Source organism: Lepisma saccharinum, chromosome 29, assembly GCF_977018435.1.
Source record: "Lepisma saccharinum chromosome 29, izLepSacc3.1, whole genome shotgun sequence".
Lineage (NCBI taxonomy): Eukaryota > Metazoa > Arthropoda > Insecta > Zygentoma > Lepismatidae > Lepisma > Lepisma saccharinum.
Genome location: NC_139257.1, coordinates 10,429,595 through 10,451,397, shown reverse-complemented (window position 1 = coordinate 10,451,397; position 21,803 = coordinate 10,429,595). Strand labels below are relative to the sequence as shown.

The 21,803-nt window shown below is 35.6% G+C and overlaps 1 protein-coding gene across 1 annotated transcript in view; it reads left to right on the top strand.

The window, feature by feature from the left end:
• Window positions 1–890, top strand: part of LOC145981381 (uncharacterized) — a 45,084-nt gene extending 44,194 nt beyond the window's left edge. Inside the window, exon 5 of the mRNA XM_083114620.1 lies at window positions 880–890. Coding sequence (XP_082970746.1) covers window positions 880–890 — 11 coding nt within the window. The remainder of the gene's footprint in view (window positions 1–879) is intronic.
• Window positions 891–21,803: the final 20,913 nt, after the last annotated feature.

Here is a 21,803-nt window from a genome sequence, read left to right as displayed (position 1 = left end):
AATCAGCGAATATTACCTCGATGAAGTAGGTAATGTACTATTCGCGTCTTCCACATTCCACTGGTGCGCCGCTGATGCACGCTCCAGCGTTCCGTATTTCATCCGTGTGCACCAATGCTTTCACCAGGTTAAACCATGACGTCACCATTCTACACTGGCCTCCAGGGCTGGTGCGGCTGATGAATCAAAATGGGATCATCTGCACCGAAACTTGTTCTGATTCATGACGTTCTTTAGGCAATGGATGAAATGTCACGCCGATTTTACTGCATGGAGGACGAATAAACTGGTTGCATAGACTGTCGATATTTTTTAATATTGCTGCTCCTTCACTTCCACACAAGGTGAAATAATGTATGCCGATGCATCAAAACATGCATCCATCTTCTGCTGCAACATGCAGGAAAGCATCTATTCGCAATATTCGATATTTTTACAAAAGAATACCACTTAAATTCGTAGTGCACATGCAAAATAAGATGTCGTTAATTGAAAATATATAATATTCATGAAATATCTTCTGTGATTTAGCCACAATCCTAATAAACGAGAATTTGTTGCAGTATGTAGCTTTGCCGTAATTTTTGGTGCACCAGTCTCATGCTTGCTCGTGAATTCTGGAAAGCGCGGTAAATTTGATTACAGTAAATGTTATGTCCCGAAATTTTAAATTAATGAATAAAATTATTGCGAACAGTCACCATACCATCGTTTAGTAATAACAACTACTACAGTTATAATGTTCTTATTTTTATTCCTAGTTTCATGTACTAACCTTGAGCGCAAACATGCACGTTTAATGTTAAGACAAAGACTTTTAACATTAACTTCCCTCGTTGCTAAGTAACCATTTATTACATTGTTGTCTTATTCTTTCAGTATATCATTGAATATGAATCGGTTCACAGGTAATCATTCACAATGATTACATCCTTGTGAATTGATGAATTGTTATGAGATGTAATTGTTACTGAATTTCTTATGTTGTTTAATTTTGATAATAAAAATATCGGAGCAGTAGCGGACCTAATATATTTTAATAAAATTTTCCAAGTGTAGAATTACTAGAACTTAACCTTTCAAATGGAGTAGAGGCGTTGTGAATTATAAGCCTATGATTATTTCCTGATCGAAAGCGAATCTCAAATGTTTGACCTATTTTTGCTACCACATGGAGTGGTATAGCCTGTTAATGTATGTTTCTGATAGAATTTTCCGTCCAGGTGATCTATATGTGGGATTTTTGTAACCTTGATTATTAACAACTAAATATACCAAAACAACCAGACAAAAGGCTATAAAGGTGGGAAAGGGCCATGTTAATAGTTTCTAAAAATAAAATAGCATATATAGATATTAGATTGTAATATTGTGAATAATGTAAAACCAAGAATTTATAATTCCTCAAATGAAGTTCAAAATGTACTTCTATAATATTATGTCCATCATTTTGCAATACGAGCAGTATTGCTTAATCATTGCATTAACAGAGAAAGTATCACATATTTAAAATTGATTGTTCATTTTTCAAGAGGTATTTTTTTAAATCTGTTCTAACATTCCCAAAAACAACCAACACTCTTTGTACACTTCCAAATGTACCACTGTATGAGGGAAGAACCCCTGCCATCATTAGGAAAATTTTCATCTATTTCGTAAGAGTTAATTCATTCTTGCTTGTTCCATGCAAGTGAATTTTTCTTTTCTCTTGAGCCTATTGATATTTATCCTTATAGTTACCTTACGTCAAAAAGCGCTCACTATCATGTTGTTTTAGAGTAAATTTTACTCGATAGTACCTTATTGATGTTCATTTCAAACTACTTCCCAGATGTTGCCACCGCAATCAAGAAATTCCTTGTATTCCTTCATATTTCTTAAGGCTGGGCTCGTATACCGAAGATTTTCCCTTCGTGCCTTGAAGGCAACTTAGGGCACTCTGCAAGGATACCTATTGAGGGGACGAAAAAGTGGATATATGTATCGATGTTCTTCAACTATCAAATTCTTGTTTCTTCATTTCAGAATGCGTGCTGTAAATTACAACCCATTTCTTTCCAACGTCGTATGATCAGTAGCATAGATCCAAACCACATTAGAATTTCAGTGCATTGAGGAACGATTTAATTTTCGTCTTCGAGGTTGTCGCCTCTTGTTACGTTGCGCCTTGTATCTTCGACTCAATCCAATCTAGCCATGTAGGATTTAGGTTCCCCTATTTGGTTAATTTGCATTATCTTCCTGCCTCTGTTAGGTGTGGCGAAGGTTCTTGGTTCGAGTACTAGCCTGGGTAACTAAAATGTTGCTGCTGAGATAATATCGACAATAATGGGACTGCGCAGGAAACGAATTAATCCATTTTAGACGATTATGATAAGCAAACATTGTAAGTTAATGAAACGAAAGTTATGGGAACATGCTAGTTTTTCCTATTGCTGAGGAAATCATAATGAACATGGAAAAAAAATATTCCTTGAAAGCTGCGTAAGCTTGTATGCTGCGAAATCTGGGGTTATTGGTTCGAATATTTCTTAAAATGTGTTTCTAGTTTCATTGCGAAATTTAATCCAAGAAGATGAAGTAGCAACGTTAAAAAACTAAGTTTATATGCATGTATGTAACAAACAAATAAAACCATTTGGCGAATACCTATCTTGTTAGGCATTGAAAAATTGGCAGTAACAGAAAAATTCAAATTATTAATTTGATAGCATTGAAATTATTTACGAATATTCTGAATTTAAATTTCAAGATTGAAGCCGCTACTAAATAAACCGAGTTGATTAATTTGTCCGTTTCTATATCTCACTTTTAAGTAGACTTTTGCCACACTCAGATGTGGCGCAATAAACAAGTCTGACACATTCTCTAAGTGCAAAATTGGTATCTATCTTCGAAACCTTCTTCAAATATAAAACATTTTAAATGCGATGAAATTTAAGTATTTAAATAAACTTTTAATTCAGACTGTACACTCAACACCTCACCACTGTCCGCCACTGTCACAAAGTTTTAGTGAGGATAAAAAAAAATAGTTTTATTCGAAGAAAAAAATGTTTGAGGCAGTGAAAGCAACAAGCAAAAATATGTATTTATAATTTAATTCATAGTTTTCCCTTGCACACGTTCAAACTATACAAGTATAATTAAAATTGTGGCTAACACAAAATCGGGAGATATTCAAATCATAACTATAGTTGAAACAGGCATTGGTGTAACTTGGGGCCTGATTTTGAGGGGGGAAGATTCTAACTGGATGCTTAACTATAGGGAGACTAACTCTAACTCTCTATCCTTCATAAACCCGAAGGTTCATGGCTGCAGTAACACAGGCCTCCATCTGCCCTTATCCTGAGCAAGATCTATATACTCTTTTCCATCCCTGCGAATTTACTTTAGGTTCATCTCAACACTATCCCTCAATCTTCGTCTTGGTCTTCCTACTGGTCTCTTACCATCAGGTGTCCCAACAAGAATCCTGTAAACTCCTCTTTCCTCTCTCATTCGTGCCACATGGCCTGCCCACCTAAGTCTTCTTGATTTAATCATTCTAATAATATCTGGACATGAATACAAATTATGTACTTCGAAATTATGTAACCTTCTCCACTCACCTGTCTCCTCATCCCTTTTAGGCCCAAATATTTTCCTAAGGACCTTATTTGAAATACTCTCAATTTATGTTCCTCTTTCAATGTAAGGGACCAAGTTTCACATCCATATAATATTACAGGCAAAATTATTGATTTGTATATTTTAACTTTTAGTATCTTAGATGTTCAACGAGACGACAAACGTTTATGATGAGAAAAGTAACATGCATTTCCTGAATTAAGCCTAATTTTTATTTCCTGTTTAATAGCATTTTCATTTGTTATTATTACTTCTGAGTACTTGTATTTGGAAACTGGTTCAAACGAGTTATCAATAATTGGATTTTGATTATTACCTAACCCTTGGTTTCAGCCTGTAAGCATATATTTAGTTTTCTCTTTGCTAACTTCCAAACCTATCTCTTTAGCTGCTTTGAAAAATATTTTAGCATTTTTCTTAATTGTATTTACATCATTCCTTAATAAGGCTACATCATCTGCATATGCTAACAACTGAGTCAGACTGTTTAATTCTAGTCCTTCGTTAGTTTCTTTTACCTTCTTAACATCATATTCTAAGGCAAACTTAAAGACCAATGGAGATAATGCATCTCCTTGGTTTAAACCATCATGAATTGTAAATTTGTCAGACATATTAATATCAACACGAATTTTACTTTGTTTCACTGGTGCATACTTTTATCATATTAAAACACTTCTTAGGTATTCCGAACTCGACTGATATATTATATAATTTATCTCTTTTGACTGAATCAAACGCCTTTTTAAAATCAATGAATAGCTAATGGACGTTTTTGTTATATTCCCACTTTTTCTCAAGTGTCTGTCTGATGTGAAAATTTTGATCTGTAGTTGACCTGTTACATTTAAATCCACATTGATAATCACCTATAATTTCATTAGCATAAGGGTGTTAGTCTTGCTAAAAGAGTGTTAGATAATATTTTATATGTTGTTGAGAGTGGAGAAATTCCACGGTAATTATTGAAGTTCATTTTATCACATTTTTTAAACACAGGAACAATTATGGTTTCTTTCCACTGTTGAGGAATTTCTTCTTTATTCCATATTAAACAAATTACCTAATTTGTGAACTTGATATATTAACGAATTCCCACCATACTAAATTAACTCAGCTGATAATAAATCAATGCCAGGTGCTTTCTTAATCTTTAGCCTTTTAATAGCATCCTTAACTCCAGTCAAGTTAGGTTCTGCAACTAAAGGTTCTACTGTGTGCACTTCATTTACTTCTGATTTATCTCCTACATGAACATTTAAAAGGTCATTAAAGTAGTTCTTCCATCTATTTAGAATATCACTTGGGTCAGCAAAAAATTGAATTTTTTACCTTTAATCAAGTTTACTTTAGGTTGTTTCTAAATTCATTTACACCTTTATATAGGGGGACAGTGAATATTCTTGCTAGAGACTAACGACCTGAAATGTTTGTGTTAGTGTTTTGTCGGTTAGGTTTACGAACAAGTCCAAATAATTTTTGCAGTGTGTTTTACCTAACTTATTTTCACACCAAAACAAGTGAAAATGAAGCTATAATTATTGTCAAATAATTGAATGTTTTCCTTGAGTTTTATAACATGCTGAATAAATTTAGCATCCAGGATTATTTGCTAAATAAAAATTACAAATTTGAAATCATAAATATTACACTTTATTATTTTGCTCCTCAGGTCCGAGAAGGTTAACAAAAGTGCCTCTAAATTATCAGTTTTAATAAACATAAAATCTTCCGATGGCCAACCATCCCCTTGCCCCCGCAAATTAACGCCTATGGCGAACAGGAATTTGAAATAAAGGACTCGAAGTACAACATTCCACGTGACCCTCTTTACCATCCTGTCCTTTTGACCTCCGAATGGAAGAAAATTTATGGTGTTAAGGCAGGCAATATCACCCAATCATTGGAGGGTGCCATATGCGTTGCCTACCTTCCTGCATTACTTGCTGCTCTTAAAGCCTTAAAGGAGGAAGGCAGAGGGGGCCACTCCGCGACTTGCATGTTATTGGCTAGAGTTTGTGACTTCACCAAGAGGACACGAACGGAAGAAAGCTATGCGTAGAATGTAGCAGATGGTCCATGAAACGCTGTGTTTTCATGCATCTTATGATATTATACACCAAAGCTGTTAATGTAATTTGACAACAAGAGATCAAATACGCGATAGAAGAATACACTTATTTCGAAACAATGCGTAGTTTATTTTTCAGACATTATATGCGTGATATCTTGTCCCTGTAGGCTGTAGTCAACTGCCGGCTTTTCATTCCAGCTAACTTATTGCATTTATTTTAAATGTCTAATTCTAAGGAAAGTTCTTGTCCTGGCATATTCTGATATGAATTTTTACTGAATGTCCTGGAATTTCCCTTCAATAATTTTACGCTACTTTTAAGATTCTCCAGTTGATCGCCACGATGAGGAATGGAACGATTATGCTGTTACGTTTTCCTGTATTTTAGGCACGTCGCATTTATCAGCCAACAGTCAGAGATTGCTTTTCGGTCGAATGATACTTCTAATAATGGGAGGTAAATGCAAGCTGAGAATTATAATTTGGTCTCTTATCCACCTGCTAAATTTTTAGATTTTATTTGTAACAATATTTACTACTGCGAGGAATTAAAAAAAAAGCTTACGGCTAATTTCGGCACTAGTTTCCTATTCTGTAATAGTTACATTTGTTGTAAGAACATAATACATTAATTTACTTTGTATAAATATTACATTATCCATCGCTTTTCCTAATTAAATTTCATACCATATACAACACACATATAAAATGTGTTTTACTAATAATACAGTGCGCAATTAGAAAATAAGTATTGTGAAGCAACACAAATATGGCTTCCCCGATGGCCTAGTTGTAGCGCCGTCGCCTTGTAGTCAAGGGGTCCCGGGTTTGATACCCGGTGTAGGCACATATTGGATAGGATCCAACTTTAAAGTGTAGGTCCAGTCCCAGTTAGCCTTTCTGTGCAAAAAGCGGACTTACAACGCCAATTCAATCAAGTAACACAAATATGAAATATTAAATCTAGTTTTTTTATTTGGTTTATTTTACTTCACTTTTCTGCCACTTTTGGCTGATTGCGAAGATGAGGATGAGTCATGATGATGAAACTGATGAATGGACACTCACAAATATCCATACCCAGGCCGGGATTCGAACCTGGGACCCTTGGCGTCGTAGTGCTAACCACTCTGCCACGGATGCCGCCTATTAAATCTATATGGAAATAGTTTCTGCAATATGTCTGAGTTGAGTCAAACAAATTTCATAATGTGTATTCTCGCGGCATGTATTCAAATGTGTACTAATACAGGGCTAAGGCCTACCTACCGACTGCCGGTTTCACTTCCACCTGCCGAGGCGGGAGATCATCCAACCTGTAACGAGGTGAGTAGTGTAATTGATGATATTATAAACCCGAGAAGTGATGAGCCCCCCTCAGGCAGATTTGGCTACACTGAAAACAAGCTCAACATGACCATATGAGCTTTTTGCTCAAGCGTGGAACCCTGTCTAATCCAAGATTTTTGTAAAAATGCCTTCGGGAATTTCCTGTGAAATGATGAGCCCCCTCAGATTGATTTGCCCACACTTACAAAAGTTGCATCAGGCAGATTGTTGTCCATAAACTTGTCAAAAATATGCCCCTCTTGATATTGTTTTTGCTACACTTAAAATTAAGCTAAAAAGCCACACACACACACACACACACACACCCATACCCACCCATATTTACTTCCGGTTTAAGTTTAATTGGACCCCAGCCTCAACTTGCATATCTAGTACTAAGACAATGTAATATGCAGAAATTTTCTAGAATTGCTCTGTGACTCTCTCATTTCTTACATCATAAACATATGATTTTTCACCTATAAGAATAACACTACATATGGTGTCATCAGGGAGTGTATCGTGGAATTCACATATAATTTTAATGTTTGTCCTGTCATTAACCACAACTTGTTTTCTTTTTGAAGTGTTGATGACAAACATGGGTCTCTGTGCTTTGAATTCATCTGGTGTGTAATACATGTCAGTATTGCCAGTAGTGACCCTTTTGTATGCTGTAAATGCTTCATATAATTTGAGGAAATCATCCTTGGACATGTCTAAATTATAATTTTCTCTAGGAAATACCTCATTTCTGCCATTTTTAAGATAAATGTTCTTGATGTTGCAGTTATCAAATTTACTTGAATTTTTTTCCTGAATATTGTTTCTTCCAGTCTGAAACAGTACCACCACAAAATCTGGCATGTCATTTTGTATACTGGAGAATGAATTTGTAGCATCAAACTCATAATAGGTACCAGATGCAGGCTTCTGTACACATTGATATGTATAAAATTGTAGAGGAATCTGTGGATTTTTTAGGATGTCTGCTTTGTATTTAAGAGCATAACTGGCTTCATATTCAACAACTGGAATTCTTAGCTCCATAGTCTGAATAATGCATTTGCCCTCATCAGGTAGGGTATTAGGCAGAGCTTTCCCTGTAGAGTTTAATGCACTGTACCTCATCAAAGCATTATTATCATTGGCAGCTCTTCTAAATGTGATTCTTAAACCACCCTTCCACATAATATCTTTGTAATCTGAGAAGAATCCTGGCAACAGGCGCATAGGAAACAATACTGTGTGGCTTTTAGATAATATCTTATCACCAGCCTCAAATCCACCTATTTTGTAGTAAGAAGCCTCGGTTTTGGATAATTTTAGTGTGGCCAAAGCTGTGGAGGTAATGCCGGGGTAATCCACTCTGTTTATAACAACAACATGTTTTCTGATCTCAATTTCAGAGAACAGATGTGGCACAAAATTATCTACCAATCTTATATTTGAATTTGCCGGATAATCTGTACCATCGAGCTTTACAACATCAAATTTGATGTATAGATCTGCTCTGTGGGGGTGTATAAAGCCATCCCCTACATCAAGATCAACCTCAATCTCTGTGTTGGGTTGATTTAAATTTGCAAATGTCCTCCTGTTTGGGGGGAATGATTGTAGCTCATAACTCTCAATATTTTCCATTTTTTTCTTGTATGTATTTTTATTTAAATATTAATTTCTATGATTGCAGTTGTTGTGGCTCCAGCAAAATCAACTATTTCTTCTTTTTCATTAGTGACCATCAATTCAATATAATCTATTCTATTATGGCACACAGGAAAATATAATGTTGGGGATGGATTGTAGATAATAGGCTCCATGAATTCAGAATTAGGTTTGAATGTTGCAATGATGCCTGTTTGTTTGTGAGTGCCTATGCCATTTGATTTGGTGATCATACCCTCTGCTACATTACAGTGAATATTCAGAGTCTCTATGGCTAAGAATTTAGGTATATTCATAGCAGTGTGTTTGATGCCTGGTTCAAGTATTGTGTTGTTCTCAAAGCCTAACAGCTCTCCTATGGTACCCAGATCCACTGTTTCTGTAGCAGATACAATTTCTACTCTGTGAGTGACAGAATTTTGACTTAACACTATACCTCTGGGTAATTGAGCATTTAGAGTGGACAGATTATACTGCCCTGGAGTGATGACAATTTTTTCATCCCCTACTGCAATTGTGTTGTTGTGGTGTGTAATATTAGGGATCAAGTACATGCCATAAAATGCTCTGAGAGCTATTGTTTTGGGATACACTATATCATCATGTAATTTGAGTTTCAATATTGAATTTTGGCTGGTGAGATGGAATACCCCCACGGGCATTATTGTAATAAAGATTAGCTGATTTTAGATATTTTACTAAATTTTCAGGTGGAATACCTCCAAATGAATCAAACACAAATGCCTCGTTTTTTTAATATTTAAGATAACAAATCCAGTGAGTGCCCTGATTTTTGTACTTATCCAAATTAACTATGCCACACTCTTTGTTGAGTGGTTGTTCTGGCAAAGAATCAGACATGTACACACCTCTAAAATTTCTGATGCCCAGTGGCTTGATTAAAGCTTCAATATCTTGGTTTGTAAGCGGCTCTTGTTTTTTTTAAACTTATTCATGGCTCTCTTAAGACCTTTGCCTTTTGTTTCCATGGCCAGGTTATGGCGCCTCTGCTCATCTAATTCTGCCTTATTTTTCTTGGCATCTATTACTGTTTTTGCTATGGCAGCTGATCCCCCAGCCAAGCTCCCCACAGCCCCAAGTGCTGCTAAGATGGCAGGGATAGTAAATATAAATCCCCCCACATGTGATTTTTTTCTTGATTGCTGTAATTTTTTTAATTGGGGGGTACTAAGTAACAATTTCATACCATGGCCCTTGGCAATACAAGAATTTTTTTTCTTGCGCTGCTTTTTGGTTAAAAGACTATCAATAGTTTTAAGAGATTTCAGACCTGCATAAGGTATTTGATACATAACACCCTTGGCCCTCATTCTAGGTTTATTATATATATATATTCACAACCCCCACCCCAGTTTTTGTTTGGTGTTCATAGCTATGGTAGTTCCCAATGCTGCTATTTTCTCACTTAAAGAAGCATCTTTGCTTACAAATCTACCAAATGCAGCCTCTTCTAATTTCTTGTCTGCAACATGTCTCTTGTCAAGATCAGAATGTGTGTTGTATGCTATGTCATGGTCTCTACAAGCAGCATCTAGGGGATTAACACCAGGGTCCCCTCTGTTTAATCTATGGTCCAATTTTGTGCCTGGACCACAATACTGATAGCCTGGAATGTGTAGTTCAAATGGCAGCTTGTTTATAATGTCATTAACCAACCCCCGACCCTCAGAAATATTCCAAAATTTAGGTGGTAGAGTATTAATAATTTTTATAAGATATCCAATCCCCTTAGTGTCATTTACTATAAAATTAGACAATTTGGTGCTTATCATGTCCATAATTCCAACCTTTTCATTGTAAAAATTGTGGTTGCCAGCATTTTCCTCCCCAGCTATCATCAGCAACCTATCTACAAGTTTCCTGACATCATCAACCCACACAAATTCTTTAGGCAGGGTGTTGTATTGTTTGATTCCACTACCTGTCTTGATTTGTGACCATATGGGCTTGATTAAATTGTTGTATTTTGCTCCACTGCTCGACTTGACTGTTGTTTGTGTGGGATCATTGTTCTGATATAGAGCATCTGATTTTATTAATATTTCTTTGTAATACTCATAATCTTGATCTGTATAGCTGCCAGGTCTCTTCCTAGTCATCAGTTCCCACAATCCAGGTGTGCCGGGATACTTAACAAAAGCACCTTTTTCTCCAAGACGAGATTCTGAATATACAATCAGGTCATCTCCCATAAATGTTACTCTGAAATTGCCAATTCTATGTATGATGCTACCATCACGCTCTGTGTCAGCATATAAGCCAAAGACCTCATCTTTGTTGTCTTTAGGTGTGCTTAAATATTTTTGAGCAAGAAGATCCAATTCAATAGGATCCTGAGTAGCTTCAATTCTTCGAGGACCAACAGGACTAGGTGTATGAATACTAGAAAGTGGGGTGATTGGATAATCTAATATGTTCCTTGCAGCTACAGGTACAAGCTCTGTGATCAAATTTTGATTTTGCTCTGTAACAGTTTTGATATTTTTACCTAATTCACCAATAGCATCAATAATAGGCTGTTCTGTGCGCTTGTGTTGCTCATAAAAACCTCGGTTCTCTGATTTCCATCCCTTAAATCTTTTTACAAGATAATCTCTTAATTTAAGATCATCAATGATTGGCCTTTTCATGGTTACTTATATATGTTTCAATGTCTAGAAAATTGTTGATTTTATTTCTGTATTTACCACTATTGGGTTTTCTTGTCATATCAATTGTGACAAACCCATAACTGTCCTGGTTCCAGCACCCACTGCAAAACTTGGAAAAATCATTGTAGCTCAAGTCCCCACCTACATATTCATCATGTATGTGTTTGAGGTTGGTATGATCTTGATGAAACACACATATAAAATTGCTGTTGTCTCGGATCAGCTGCTTCGGTATTTTAGAAAAAGTCTGTGCCAGGTAGAAGCAATCAATGTTTTTGTGTCGGCCCTGTGTAAAGAAGTTTCTAACCTTGTTTTGATTATCCAGTATAATGTCATCAAACACAACAACAGAGTTATCAAGACATTCATGGAGTGGCTTAACATCTGATTCAAAAGTGGCAATATCCAATCCATCATATAGCTTCATCAACTGCTGATATTTTAATTGTTCCAAGCTCTTAGAGAAGACATACAAGTGCCTGTTTTTCCAGTCTAGCCAGTTGGGTGCCAATAAAAAATTATCAATCATTAGTGTAGTTTTACCACAAGCCGAAGGCCCAACAATAAGACATCTAATATTATCAGGCAGCAACATTCCATTTCTCTTATTCTGCTATTCAGGTTCTGGCAGCCTCTTTATAACATCCCAGGTGTTCATATTATCACTTTGTCTGCATCGATCCAGCTGTGTTCTGGGAGTCCTAGCCATTTGACAAGTAACTTGTTGCCTTTTCTGCGGATGATTTTTTCTATGAGATATGTGTCAGGCTGTTTAGTTTTGCTGAGTTCTTCTTCATAAAACCTGCCTTTGAGAATTTCTCCTCGGTGATCTTTTATTATATATGTGTTAAGGGTCCCAGGTTTAACTTGAACCACTGTAAATAGTTCAGTGCTCCAGTTTTTTGTAAAGCCTCTTTTGAATAAGTGCTTATATTTGCTGATTCTTACTTGATCACCCACCTTGTATTTGGCTTTTCTTGTTGTTGGCTGATATTTAGGATAATAAACAGATCAATTTTTGCTCATCAGATGAAGTCACTTCAGAGGGTTTCATGTTGATTGTGGAATGGACCGAGTTGTTATATTTTTGTAGAAGTTCTGGAAGAATATTAATCCATTTATAATTACCTTGAAGTGTAAATTGTTTATACATATGATTTTTTAAGGTTTTGTTGAATCTCTCTACAATTGAGGCCTTGAGATCACTGTAACTCGAGTAATGTTGTATTGACTGGCTTTTAATAAATTGTTGGAACACAGAATTATAAAATTCTTTGCCATTATCTGTTTGCAAATAGCGCGGTGATCTTCCACTCTGATTGATGATTGTTCTAAAAGCTTCTGTAACACATTTTCCAGTCTTGGATTTGAGTGGCACAGCCCAGGCGAATTTTGAAAATGTATCTATGACAGTGAGTAGATACTTGTAGCCCTTGTTGATCTTGTCTAAGTTTTTCAGCTGTCCACTTGCCATTTCCACCTAGTCGCTCTGCCATAAATCATCTATGCCTTTTGTGACTACTGGCAGTCTCTTATAATTATGTCTGGCTTGTCTGTGTAATTCATCAACAATAATTTGTCTAGACATAATATGTAAACAAGAATATTGCAACTATAGGGTGTTCAGCAGCTGATACTACAGGATTTTCTAAATATAATTTGTCTCCTATTTGTATATTAAATTCCAGAGAGCCATCATCTTCAACATAAGGTGTTTCTAATGTATTGGGGTCTGTAAAATCCTCTAACTCTACACTGGTGATTTTTGCTTTGTTATCAGCATTTGTTATTGATAAGGTAGGGTAGTGGTGTGCCTGTGGTTGTAGCCAATATTTGATCTTGATTGGTCTAAGTGTGCCCCCAACAAAAAACTGGTAATAAAATTGTGCAGGGGACAGCATATATATTTTGACACCTGGTGTAAATGGTGAATCATATTCTTTGTTGGGGATACTGTACAATTCAAGAATTACTGTATGTTTAGGATTCTCGATTATGCCTGTTATTTCTTTTTCTGCTGTAAGCAATCTACTTGTTACAGATTCAAGGTGCTCATTGATAGTCCTAACAACATCATCATGGCCTGGCTTGATTTTTATTTCCACAACAAGTTTCTTGTATTGTTGCACAATCTCTTGTAGCTGGGTGGCAAAAACAGACAGAGCATTTGCTTGATTGGATTCCATAGTCCCTAGCTGTTGCTTGATATTAGCTACAATTTGCTGTAAATTTTCAACAACTGCCAATTTTGAATTTTGAGCTGTAAGATCATGGACTTGTCTTCTGATATCCTCAAACAGGGCATGCAGTTCATTAATATGTTGATTGGTTGCTAAAGTGGCCACTGTCTGAGTAAGTTGTTTGATCTCTGTCTTGATATTCTTGATATCTTCTGATTTCAATATGCGATTCACAGCTCTCTTAATATTTTTAAGTTCCTGTGATGTAGGCAGATTTGATACAGTATTCTGCGAAGATTCAAGTGCCAATTTCACATTGTTTAATTCAGAAGCATCAGCCACATTTTGCATAGCATCTTGGAGCAGGGCTATATCTGCCTGAGTAGGTGTTGATTGTTGTAATATTTCAAGCTTTGTTTGGATATCATCAATCAAGTGATGAAAATGAGATAGCTCAGATTCAGTGTTGAGGTTTTCAAGTTTTGTGATCTGTTGCTGGACACTAACAAGGGTATCTACAATACCGGGCATGCGGGATTCTAGAGATTCTTGTACATTTGTCAAATCACTTTGCACTGCTGCTATTGTACCCTCAAGATGGGTTATGGTACTTTGAATTTTTCCAAAATCTTCATATGTTTCAAGTTGCAGCTTAATGTTGGCAACACTCCGAGTTATTGCACTCAAAGCATCAGAAGATGGCAAGTTGTTCATAAAATTTTCAAGTGTCTCAATTTTTTCTTTAACCTCGGCTATGGCATTGTTCAGAGGATCCAGATTTGGTATCTGTAGTGATTGAATCTGTTCCTTTAGAGTGGAAATCACTAGGTCAAAATCTTCTTGTGATTTTATGCTTTTTACAATTGTTTGGAGCTGTGTCTGGACATTATTTATGTGCTCTTTCAATTGTTGTTTTAATTGCTCAGAGTTGGTGGCCTGGGTCTTAAATTTGGCTTGAAGAGCTGCTACAGCTTCTTCTAAACTTTGAAAATTATCCAATGTGGCCAAATCAGTATATTTCTGAAGCAATAATTTAAGTTCTGAGTCAATTTTAAGAAGAGGGTCCATGCATTGTGATTGTAAATTTGTAATTTCTAGTTGAAGACTGGCATTGAGTGTGGTTTGTAAAGCTTGTAAATCACTTCTTAATTTTTTTACTCTGACATCAAGCATCAGAATCTCATCACTGTGATCTTCATGTCTTGTATGGCCAAATATATCATTAGGCATTTTGTTTTAGTGGTTATTTATTATTGAATACCTGATTCTTAATTCTATAAAAAAAGGTATAAGTTTGTCATAGGATCCCGGGACCTCAATATATAAGCAGTCACCAGCAGAAACAGTATAAACAGTGCCAGAAATCATGTTTGAGTGCTTTATCCTGTAAATATTTCTCCCTACTGAAACTTTGACATCACCCTCAGGAGTTGTAATAAATTGTAATTGACCACCTACAGGTAATTGGTAATGATTTAAATTATTGTTAAATATGTACAATATTTTACCTGTTTCATCATCAACATCTGTAAGTATGCTGTTCAGATGAATAATTAACAAAGCACTTAGTTTAGATATTATATCAGAAGAGGGTTGTGGTGTTGGCAGGTCCATAACAGCCTGTTTTTTGAACCCAAATAAGTTCATAGGCATGTTTATTTATTTCAAATCATGCTCTGTAATTGGGCATTGATTACCATTTTTCAAATCACAATGACCCCATGGTAGAGTATGTATGCCACATGATAAAATGCATCTCTTATCATCATGTGGGTCCAGAGCCACTTTTCTTACAATATTGCTAGTCAAGTGATCCTCACTCTGAATTCTGGATTCTGATGTTCTGATTGTGCTACATGATTTGAGACAATTTTTGTAATCTTCAAATTCAAGCTTTTTGTCTACAGTCACTCTGCCAATGCCCTTGGCTTTTTGGCAACAACACCACTACATGTTTCAAAACTGTACATCTTGGCCCTTAACCCAGCAAATGCCACAATAACATCACCAAGTGTCTCATCTTTTAACTTGCCAGGCACCTTTTTGTTGTGGTGTTGAATTTTTGAATGTTCACTGGTATCAAAGTAATTCAGGCTGTGACATATCTTGATAAACATCTTCTGTCTGAATATCAAGAACAAAACTATCTGTGTCCATGTACATCAGTTTTATATGATCCTTATAAAAAGGCTTCAACACATCATAATACAATTTTAACATGTGTAATTTGACCAATTCCAATATCACAGCCCCTACATAAATAGGCTTATCAAACTTAATCTTTGTTTTTTTTCATATTAAAAAGTGCCATATGCTCATCATAAATTCTTCTGTAATTGAAGTTGGGCTTTGCTATCAATTTTTTGCTCCGGCTGGGGTCAGTAATTATTTTAACATCAATATGTTTTCTGACATTTTCTATTGTTTTGCCATACACAGAATTGACCATCAATTTAAACAAACTCTTATCAAATTGGCTCATTGCAGATGTTCGAAGCTCTGTGTTTGTATCAATATATGGTTTCAACCATCTTGAGTGCCTGAACCTCAAAACTTTGCCAACTTTGCTCACTTGAACACCATGATTCATCAGGAACTGGAGGTTTTTGTAATATATGACATAGCCCTGTTTTGGCTCCAGAGTCATCATCAATTTCTTCTGTTTAGAGCCAGGTGAGCACTTAACCTCATTAATTGGGGGCAGATCAGAAAATATGTTGTGTAAATTATCTGGAATTGTCAGATCAACCTCTAAGAAGAAGCCATAGTCACTGTCATCAAAATCCTTAAGATCTTCAATATTGAAATCTTCAACCCACTCAAGCCCTGCATATGGCAGTTTATCCATCATAGCATAACCATAGAGGCTGTTGGCATTTACATACAGTATATAATTTGATGGCAGTGCTGGATCATAATCAGGAATATATTTGTTATTTGCTCTGGCATATCTCTGAGAGCATTGCACCATGCCTCCTCTTATACATTGCTCCATAAACAGATACATATCTTGATCCTGGATCAGATCCAATTGCATTTTAGTGTTCAAAAACATTGCAGACCATGCTAGGCCTGGCGCACTGTAAAAATACATTGGATCCAGCTTATAATTTTGCATGGAAGATTTTCTGAATGCCTGAAGTATATCAGCTAAGAGAGTGACATCAAGTTTTAAATATGCATTGTGATAATCACCAAATGTCTGGCATTTTAAATTGTTCCACATCAACTGGGCATGGTGATAATCTTCATCAGTGATTCCAGATGCTCTGATTTTGCTGTAAAACTCTTGTTGTGGTGGCAGAGAACACTCATCAAATTTAGAAAAATCTGTAACATAATCATATGGATATACACCCTTCCGCCTAATTAATTTCAGGTCCTGATTTGGAAACATGGCACATGTGATTTTGAATTGATCATCAGATAATTGAGTGGCCAGTGTAGCCAGGCTAGCGGACAGAATTCTGTAGGAATCAAGAAATCTTAAGTGAATAGGAACACCATTAACTTTAATTATTTTGCTAATAGCTATATATTTTTCATCATTTTCAGCTAAAATATTTAAATTCTGCTTGTCAAACCCCTCGTACCTGATCAAATGATGAAAATCATAATTGGATGCACCATGGCAAAATATAGGGACAAATTTTGGTCTCTGGATCTTAATATTACAGCTATTACACAGGGCCATTAAGAATTTACCATCTGTATGAGAATGGTGTTTCACCTTGATATTTGTATCTGAAAATTCAGAATCACATACCGGGCATTTTTCTGCATTGTTGAAATCTTCAATCTGTTTCTCTGTTAAAGGCAACATGGGTTTTGATTTTAATAAGACATTAGATGCTATGTCACGGCACTCATTTCCTATTCTATGTGCAAATTCTTTGATGGCATCTGCTCCTATGTATAAATCTTCTTTACTAACAACACCATCCTGTACAATCACACAATAAAAACTAGAAGGTTCATGTAACTGGTATGGTGTAATTGAAGATTCATCAGGGTCTGGGCTACAGAATACAAGAGGTTTGAGATTTGATTCAAAATCACAGACTATATATGCTGGGTGTTCCAACAAGGCTTCAAACTTTTTGAATTTGACATTTTCACTTGGCATTGGCATCACCATATGAACAGGTTTATGGTTGCCACAGTATTTCAGATGCTCAAGTAACTTGTTTTTAGCAATTTCTGAATTTTCTTCCCGAACCCCATTCACCATTTTTTGACCATCAAATACAGTTAAACATCTTCTGCACAACTTAAATATTCTATTAAATTTGTCTAGTTGTTTTCTTACTAAAGCTTCAAGATTATGTATCAAAGTATAATGGTGTGTATCATCCCCTTCAATTAAGAGCAGATCAATCGGAACAGCAGAATCATCATCAAGTGTACTGATTCTGAGAGGTGCTATCAAGCAATTTCCACGGCCAGTAGAACAAATAAATACATTAATAGATAATTGTTTACCGTTGATATCCCTGGCCTTTTTTTCAAATTTATCAATATTCTGAACAGACATTGGATATTCTAAACCCTCCATTGCCTCATCAAAATCGTGCTCATGTTGTTTATAATAAGTTATTCTCTCAGGATGCCGTAAAACTGGATACAAAGCAGCTAAAATACACCACAAAAAGCATTTCTCATCATTATTTTCAATATTGACCACAGCTCTCTTGTTTTTAATATTGTCAGGTAATAGCAGATATGTAGATCCTTGTAATGGGCTGAATTCAGAAATATTAACATATAACTTGTGTGGAGATCCGCATAGGCTCCATCCTGACTCTTTTCCAGCAAATTCAGAATGTTTAATATTCAATTGATCTATTAAACTGCTTATTATTTTGTCTAAATTTGTATTTGAATATACCGGTACAGTTTCTGTTATGTGGGGCTGTGTAAATTTTGTGCCATTTGGTTTCTTATATTGTGTAAACAATTTGAGGGACAGCTTATAAGAGCCATTTTGTGCATTTAGAATTGCCTGCACATCAGGATTTACACTGTTCAAAAAATTCTTAATACCACATTTTTGCTCTGATACAAACAGGTAATCCCTAAGTTGGCCATTAAAACTGCTATGGATAGGTGGTGCATAGCGTGGCTGCTTTGCTGTTCTAGCATTAACAGGTGCTTCATGCTTCCTTTTCAGACCAGATGTAGATGGTTGTGGGGGCAATGTTGATGACTGTGCAGAGCAAGTACCTTTATGTTTATATGTGAAATATTCCATGCTATATTTTCTATGGCATTTAGGGCATATTTTAGTGGGAGTTCTGCATTTGTCTAGAACACAATTCCTTTGGTGCCTGGCCCAATTGGGGCTGGATATATTTTTATTGCATTGATTACAATATTTTTGATTTGGCATTTTTGTTGTTGTTTATTATATAAGATTTCCTGGGGTCCAAATCAAAACTTTATACTTAATAAAAAATATCAATTGGGTTCAGCAGTGTGCTTTGTATATTTCTTGCATATATTTAATGTTAATATTATTGATTATTATTAATATTATTATTAATTTTTATCCTCGGTTTATTATATAAAATTTCTTGGGTTTTAAATCAAAACTATATGCTTACTATGACAGGTTGTAAAGCTAATAGCCTACAAGTGGAAAAAGAAAATAAATATTGATCTACACTGACCTAGCACAAATGCCTGCACAGACATGCATGTCCTAGAAAGGCAATGACCTAACACTGTGTTATGTATTGATTTTTGTAAAACAGGCTGGGACAGATATAAGCCTGACTCTAAATATGAGTGGATTACAACAAACAAGCTGGATGTAACAAATATCAGATTTTTTATACAAAATATAAGCCCTTTTGTTCAATATACCAGAAATATATTTAATATGAATAATAAGAAATGTTATATATTAAACCAAACAGGCCTGTAGTATGAAAAGCACTGTAACAACACATCTGTACTTCTCAGCCACTTTCACAATACTGGTTGATATGTAATGCAAAATCTCTTTATATACCCTAAGCATGGATTAAAACATCTGAAACAATAAAGCAATCAGAATATAACACATCATCACATTATGTCATAATTAACCAATCAGAAAACAACACATGCCTAATAATTTATTGCATAATATTAGATAATAATTTGTTGCACAGCATGATGCAAGAGCTCTTGCCTTATAATTTGTTGCATAATATTGGATAATAATTTGTTGCACAACATGATGCAATAGAAATAACCCAGAAGTAAACATATGTGTGTGTGTGTATGTGTGTGTGTGTGTGGGTGTGTGTGTGTTTGTGTGTGTAGGTGTGGGTGGGTATGGGTGGGTGTGGGTTTTATGAGCATCTTGACTTAATTTCAAGTGTATCCAAAACAATATCAAGAGGGGCATACTTTTGACAAGTTTATGGACAACAATCTGGCTGATGCAACTTTTGTAAGTGTGGGCAAATCAATCTGAGGGGGCTCATCATTTCACAGGAAATTCCCGAGGGCATTTTTACAAAAATCTTGGATTAGACAGGGTTCCACACTTGAGCAAAAAGCTCATATGGGCATGTTGAGCTTGTTTTAAGTGTAGCCAAATCTGCCTGAGGGGGGCTCATCATTTCTCAGGTTTATAATATCATCAATTACACTACTGAGGTGACGTGTGGTCAGCACGACGACCCCCAGTCATTTTTGTAAGTTTCCATGAATGGATTACGCTCTCCAATTTCCTCACAATGGCGGGTGGCCAACTGTCCCATACACAGTCCGAAACCTCAGAAGGGAAGTTGTTAAGCTTCCCCTAGGAGACTCGAACCTGCGCGTTCCGTAGCCAGATCCCAAAGCATGACGTCTTAGACCGAACGGCCACGGTGTGCGACTAAATATGCACTAAGTTTTAAAAGCAAAAGTACCTTCTGTGCATTGTAACATGCATGAATGAATATAGGGATTATGATTCACAATCCCGGCTATTTATGAAGGTGGTGTTAGCATCACGTTCCGGCCCCAAAATACTATTTTATTTAGTCCCCTGGTGAACCTCAAAGCAGTTTTGGGAACAGAATCCTCGTCTTCAGCGTGACAGTCAGATTATTTACCGACTGAACCAACGAGGCTTTTTAAAGCACATATAAAATAAATTAAAGCCAGCAAAATGGTATTATATTTGTACGATATCTTTAAATTATAATATAATAGACGTGTATACAACACATTATATTGATAATACAAAAATCATTGATACATTTTTCCTTGCTTTGATAAGTATGCTTTATGTTGAATAGCTTCTTTGGGCATTATTTACATGACAGCTCTTCTCATTGATTGACGAGAAGATTGAAAGGATGTGTAGGGGAGAAACGTCTGTCCTGTAAGTCGTACATTATATTTTCAGCACAATTTCTCAACAAACGCACATAAAGTAAAGTAACACAGTGCAATTGTTAATTCGTGTTGGCTACCTACGAGATGTTCAAAGTATTATTCTCGCGGGCGATGTTTCAATTTCAAAGCTAATAAATCTTATCTTACACTCAATGAAGCAATACTTAGAAACTGAATTCGGATTGTGTAAAGGTTTTTGAAAGTTGCCTACGTGATGATACGGAAGGCGAGTGTGGAAGTAAGGCCAGAGGCGCAACCACGAATTTTTGTCTTCCGGGGGGAAGTGCCAGGATAAACGTACCAATAATAATTATAGTAGTAATAATAATAACATTAATAATGGCATTATTATTACTAGTGGTAGTAGTAGTAGAATCAAAGACGTTATTATCCTCATATAGTATTACGCAAAGGGAGGTAGATGTCTGTGCTAAAGCATTTATTTGGAACAAACTATTTGAAATATTTTTTTTCAACACCAGAAATTTTACATTAGCTAGTAATTGAAAACAAGCAAACAAACTGTATTTTCGAATGGCAGAAAATGAATGTTAAATGCATGCCGAAGATATTTTTTTTGTACATATAACATATATAACTTTCATATGTTTTACACATATGCAACATGGAGCGACATAAAATAACAAAATACGTATGCAAGATGCTAACACTAAATTATGTACGTATTCAAAGTTTATTCATTACATATATACAAAACATATTATTTAAATACATCACATTACAGAAAACAATTATATTGCGAGCGAAGCGAGAAAGAAAATTTTTAGATCCAATTTTTGCAATTTAAAACAATATTGATTTAATAGGGAACAAATAATATCACATGGCGCCAAGGCATTCTCTCTTTCA